General features: G+C 39.1%; 1 protein-coding gene across 1 annotated transcript; it reads left to right on the plus strand.

Annotated features, from left to right (window-relative positions):
- Positions 1-5,419: 5,419 nt before the first annotated feature.
- LOC138916529 (olfactory receptor 5A1-like) lies at positions 5,420-6,376 on the plus strand. The gene has a single exon (XM_070229157.1). It carries the CDS (start codon positions 5,420-5,422, stop codon positions 6,374-6,376), a length of 957 nt encoding a protein of 318 aa, XP_070085258.1.
- The last annotated feature ends 275 nt before the right edge of the window (positions 6,377-6,651 follow it).

The raw sequence follows: 6,651 nt of genomic DNA on the forward strand, positions 1-6,651 counted from the left end.
GAAAGGATTATGAGTTGAGAGATACGATTGACCATATATACACATTTATGTGCAATTGAGTTCCAAAATAAATGCATGTACCATACATGCAAATGCAGGATTTCTTGTCACATAGTCCTTGGTTCAAATAGTGGCTCAATCCCTTATTAGCTATAAAATTTTGAACAGCTTACTCTTTCTCAGAATTTCAGTTTCCTCCTTGCAAGGGAGGGTTTGGAGGATTTAGTGAGTTATCACACATAAGACACCTAGTACAGTGTTTAGCACATAGTAGAAGCTCAATAAGTTTGAATTCCCATCCGCTTAAAATACTTCAGGCCAAAAAGGTTCTATGAAGGAGTGGAAAAGAGTTTGTTTGTGTGTTTGTTTGTTTGTTTACAATCTTTCTTTCTTCTGCAGAATAGGCATCTATCTTGCCCTATGTGTCCCAATGTTATCTTGAGCTTGTTCTTTATGTACTACCAGAAGAGATCTTGAGAATCCTCGGAGGATGAGAAAGCCATTGGGATGGAGTTTAATAAGCATCTTCTTCAGAGCACTTATATGAGCATACCACCCCAGAGATCAATTAACTACAAATCTGTGAAGTTTGGATAATACATTTCTTTCTTTTTCAAAAAGACTCTCAAGGGAAAATGTAATGAAACACCTCCAAGGAGAGAGAAAAAAAAAACCTCTCTCAAATTCCCCTGCAGCCCCAGCTTTGAAACACTTCAAAAATGACCCCAAATGCAGATGTTAGCAGACAGCAGAAGAATTTCTTAAGATTACATCTTTCCTCTTCTGTGTATCTTTTCCCTCCACTTTTCTGCCCACACATTCTATTCACCAAGTGGATATTTTGACCTCTGCTAAATAAATCAGCCTCAAGCTTGCTCTCCAACTCATTAGCACTTTGGGGATTGGAAGCAGTTACCAAAGCCTGATTAGACTCCTTCCAAAGCAGAACTCAAGACCAGTATCAGCTAAGGGTCAGACAGAACAAGAGGGAGAAGGTGGGTGCAGCCATTCATATTTTACTTTTTGTCTTCATGCTCATATTAATCTCACTTATAAAGCACCCTAGATCTACAAGCCCATATAGATGGCTAAGAAGTTCTTTGGATTTTAGTTTACCTCCATATACCTTTCAATTCTATCTGTCTTTCCTCAAATTCAGCCCAAATCTTACCTTTCTGCTCCTTTGATGGTCCTCCTGGACCATGTTTGAGCACTTGCAGCTAGAAAGAGATTTAAGAGGGAATGAAGTTTTGGAAGGGATTGCTATGTCCTTTAACACAGCCCCAATTATTAGTAAGTAGTCTGAAAAGTAATTTGGAAGGGGTGTGATTGAGACAGACTTGACATAGCAGATTTTCCAAACACTGAAGAGATCTCTAATCTCTAAAACCCGGTTTCTCTTTTCTGACTGATGGCTTGAATTTTACCATCTGAATCTTAATTCTTGAATTAATCTCTTGGTGCCTTTTGAATTCTCACCTCACATTGAGAGAGTCTCTTTCAGTTACATCAACCATTTGTGCATTTAGATGATAGACAGAGCTAGAAGAGCAAGACATTGTGGACACCAGGTTCCTGGAGGAGTGAGAGGAGGAGGCATCATGAAGTGAAGGACACAGCCCAGATCATGAATGATGGAGAAACCATAGAAAACCCACATCACCTCCACAGTTTAGCTCAGGTTCTCTGCGTCATTATTCCATTTTTCTCTTCCATCACCAACTGCACCTGTTAAGATCCGATTAGGAAGATTTGGCTATAAAACTTAACACTTTCTTGCCATTTTTGTCAAAAGATGACCTGAGTTGTAAATCCACCCTACCAGTTCTCATCAATCTCTAAGTGTCTTCTATGTGCAAGGTATTGTGCTAGATGCTTAATTTTGCTGTATTATTTTATCTTCACTATGGTCTTGAAGGCTAGTGTTATTCACAAACATTCACCTCCAGCATCTATGAATCCAATTAGGTCCTGAGCCTCTCAAACTCTCCTTCTTCAGCTCTGTAAAAGAGGCCTGGTGTTGATTATAACTGTATTATAGGATCAAAGGGAGTCCAGACTCAGACCAAACTGAGCCTCCCTGAGTTTGCAGTAAGAGTGAAGGAGATTTCCTTTCTCAAGGGAAGAAGCACTACTTCATGAGTAGAGTTTGGTGACATAAAGTGCTCCATACAACTCTTAATATACCTTTCACTTAATGTTTTAGAGTAAGATTCAGAGAATCTATATGTGGGAATAAAACCTGGGATATGCTTTTCTTTTTGTTTCAATTTGTCCAGCTTCACTTTCTGTTCCTTCCAAATGTGGAAGTTCTCTGCCCTAATGGCAACACTCTAAACAGACTTTCAGTTGACCCATCAAGTCCAGATGATTAAATTCTTCAATCTCACTCCTAAACACTTTTTACAAAGCTACATGGTCTATCAGTGAACTCATTATGTCTGTAAGATAAGCACACTTCAACCTGCCACATGAGAAGGAAGCGTTTCCAAAATAAGGCTCATTTCCATAAATAATTCTTTATGGAATATTCACTGCTGATAGCAATAACATTCCCAATTTATTAAGCAAACGTCCTATCTCAAGACCCATGAGGCTTTCACATATTATCTTAAACAACCCTCAAACAACTCTTAAGTAACCACTGTTATCCCCATTTTACAAATGGAGAAATAGAAGATCAAAAAGACTAAATGAGTTGCCCAACATCCCACGGCTGGCAAGTGGTAGAAACAGGATTAGAACCAGCCTTATCCTGAAGCCTACCCAGAATCATCACCACCAACTCATCCCCCTTCCCTTTGTGCTAACCTGAGTAGGTGCCCAAATGACCTTTAATAACATCACAGACCTCAGGTCTCTACCTTGCTAAATGGCAGACCCTACACAGAATGGGTGAGGGTTCCGGTAGAGCTGTTTTTGTTTAGCTCCCAATTTCTCTATGTGGCACTACATCTGCACTGGGTTATGTCAAACTTTGCTGGAGGCCCTTTATTTTCTTCAAAAGGAAAGAATCCCCTCCTGATCCTGGAAATTCTACACACCTTTCACAAACAGTTGCAGAGCCTCTAAACATAATACAAATCTTAAAGCCATATTTGACAAGATTGAGATTAGTGTAAGAGATCTCTGAAACTCTGCACAAATGATGGCATGGTGATGGCTAAAAGGAGCTTCACATTCTCTCATTACCCAAATTTTAAGGTTTAGAACTGGAAAATCTGTAACAGGAGCTATTGAGTGCAAGAAGAGAGGGAGTCTATACCAAGGGCATATCTCTGTGCAATTTCCAAGAGGAAAGTAAAGATCAATGATAGCTTGACTGACTGGCAATAGGTAGATGTAGATTGACTTATGAAAAATTGGAGATAATAAAATGGCGTGGCTTTCCTAAACTGAGCCAGAAAAATTTATAGCAAATAGAGAAAGCATTACTTCCCAAATTGTGAAGTTATTGACTTGGAATAATATCTATAATATATGTAAATTGTAGAGGGTCTTTGATACAAACAGCCATATGCATATACATATACTTGAACATGAAAGGCATACACCTAAATGTTAAGAGCTCTAATTTCAGGAGATAGATTGTCATAATTTCCAGTTTTAAGAGGATTTTTTTGCATTGATCAGGAAGTGCCCATGATTTTTAGGTTTATTATTTCACCGTTGTTTATTGACCTAATTATCTTCCAGTTCTCACATATTGCTTTAAAATTCATAAAATAACATTTCCATTTTGAAAAACAAAAGCAAATTTGTGAGATTCATCATATTTAAAGAGATAGGTAGAACAGAATGAAAATATTGTTTAAAAGATAGGTAATTTTGATGATTTCTAAATTGTTTGGGTTAAAACCTGAAGAAGGATCAAGATATATCCCACACCTATAAGGGTCATTCACCATGAGCCACCAGGCCCTCTGACCACACTTTTCCTAGTGCCTTCTGCTGAGTTGGGACCTCAGGTTCAAAGACCCGCTGATGGTAAGTGTTCTTTTCTGATTTATGTGGATTGAGACTTAGTGTGGATGTGGAGGGGGTGATGGAAATTCTTATAGATGTGGATTGGGTGGAATCAAGTCCCTGATCTTGAAAGATACTTCATATACTGAAAGTTATAAGAATTTGATTGAGGCTACATTGTAATTTAGATTTTTAAATAACAACAGCAATAAAAACTCTTGTAGAGCACTTACTATGGGCCATGCATGTCTTAAAAGAGATTTAAGAAGAGAAGGAAGGAAAGAAAGAAAGAGAGAGAGAGAAGGAATTCTAATAACAAAGTGCTATTATTATCCCTAATTTTACAGAGTCATAGAGAGTTCAACTAACTTGCCCAAGATCACACATATATTATATGGTAAAGCTGGGAATTAAATCCAGGCAGGCTATAGCCAGAATCCACATTCTTAACAATTAAATAGCTTAGAGAGCTCAGACTGAAGACAAATTTGAAAGTGGAACTATGTTAGTATATTCAGATCTAATATTTGACAGTTAAAAGCATTTCTATACACATCTGGCCTAATCTTTTTGATGAAATAAGCCAGATAGAGAAAGATGAACTCCGTATGACTCCACTCATAGGTGGAAGTTAAACATGTAGACAAAGAGAACTGATTGGTGGTTACCAGGGGAAAAGCGGGATGGGGGAGTGGGCGCAGAGGGTGAAGTGGGGCACCTACAACAAGACTCACCATAATGTACAACTGAAATTTCACAAGGTTGTAAACTATCATAATCTTAATAAAAGTAAAAAGAAATTTCATTTTAGTTAGAGTCTACATAAAATGTCAAAATGGAACATAGCTGAGACTTTAAGTTTAAAAAAAATATTCTAAATGTCTGATTGGTTGTTTCACAATTACGTAGCTGAACCTGGTCTCTCCCTTGGTTTCTCCATTCTAATACTGAAACTTAAATAAGTTAGATGAATAGTTATTTTCAGGGCATGAGGTAACTCATCTGGGACATACAAAAAACTGTCCAAATAATAACTTTCATCGGGGATTTACTATGTATCAGGCACTTTACAAACTTTGCCTTATTTTAATTCTTAAAATAAATGTATGACATTGATCCTGTCATCTGTCTTAAAGAAAAAGAAATTGAAGCCTAGAGATGATATACATATCACCCAAAGTAACACAGCTGCTAATTGGTAGAGGCAGGACTTGATCACAGGAAGTCTGAATCCAAAGTTTAAGCTCATATCAACCATGCTATATTAAAAAGCAAATATTTAAGACAATGACTATAATTGCCTTCTGAGAGAAAGAGAGAGAATCTTTGCATAAAGTTGTAATCCTCTGTAATACTTTGCCCTCCCTCTCACATATTTTTTAATTATTTGTTGATACCACTGTAATGCAGATTGTCATTATTATCCCAGATCTTCATCTTGTCATTGTGGTCCATGGGAAACACGTCCACAACTAAGGCCTGGAACAGCTCATCAGTGACCACATTCATCTTCGTGGGATTTGCAGACCATCCAGAACTCCAGGTCCTGCTCTTTGTGACCTTCCTGGGTATCTATCTTGTGACCCTCTCCTGGAACCTGGCCCTCATCTTTCTAATCAGAAGTGACACCCGTCTGCAAACACCCATGTATTTCTTCCTCAGCAACTTGTCCTTCATTGACATCTGTTACTCCTCCACAGTGGCTCCCAAGATGCTCACTGACTTCTTCCAGGAGCAGAAGACCATATCATTCTTGGGTTGTGCTGCTCAGTTCTTTTTTTTTGTTGGCATAGGTCTAACTGAGTGCTTTCTCCTGACTGCTATGGCATACGATCGATACACAGCCATCTCCAGTCCCCTGCTCTACACTGCCATCATGTCCCAGGGTCTCTGTACACACATGGTGATTGGGGCATATTTCAGTGGCTTCCTGAGCTCCCTGATCCAGGCCTGCTCTATATTTCAGCTCCACTTCTGTGGACCCAACATCATCAACCATTTCTTCTGTGACCTCCCACCAGTCTTAGCGCTTTCTTGCTCTGACACGTTCCTCAGTCAAGTGGTGAATTTTCTTGTAGTGGTCACTATTGGGGGAACATCATTCCTCATCCTCGTCATCTCCTACAGTTACATAGTTGCTGCCGTCTTGAAGATCCATTCAGTGGAAGGCCAAAGGAAAGCCTTCAACACATGTGCCTCACACCTGATGGTGGTGACTCTGCTGTTTGGGACAGCCCTTTTCATGTACCTGCGACCCAGCTCCAGCTACTCTCTTGGCAGGGACAAGGTGGTGTCTGTGTTCTATTCACTGGTGATCCCCATGCTGAACCCTCTAATCTACAGTTTAAGGAACAAAGAGATCAAAGATGCCCTGTGGAAGTTGTTGGAGAATAAGAAAGTGTTTTCCTAGTTTATGATTGAAAACATATTTCTCCAAACTGACAGAGACTTATATGACACATGACATCTACCTCCACCTCTGGCTTAGGCAAGAGGTACATTTTGTGTGCATATTTGGAAATGGAGGCTCCTCCTGCCAAATTTTTCTCACTGTTCCCCCTGGTGATCTGTCCACTGACCCCACCATGGATAGCCAAAAAGGGGAAATGATTATTGCACAAAAATAATCTCCCTGGGATTCTCACAATTAGTATTACAGCAACCACATTTTATTGGGTACTTAAC

This window comes from Equus caballus, chromosome 12, assembly GCF_041296265.1.
Source record: "Equus caballus isolate H_3958 breed thoroughbred chromosome 12, TB-T2T, whole genome shotgun sequence".
Taxonomy (NCBI): domain Eukaryota; kingdom Metazoa; phylum Chordata; class Mammalia; order Perissodactyla; family Equidae; genus Equus; species Equus caballus.

Coding starts and splice junctions, on each gene's coding strand:
- LOC138916529 (XM_070229157.1), top strand. CDS start 5,420: ATGGGAAACACGTCCACAACTAAGGCCTGGAACAGCTCATCAGTGACC.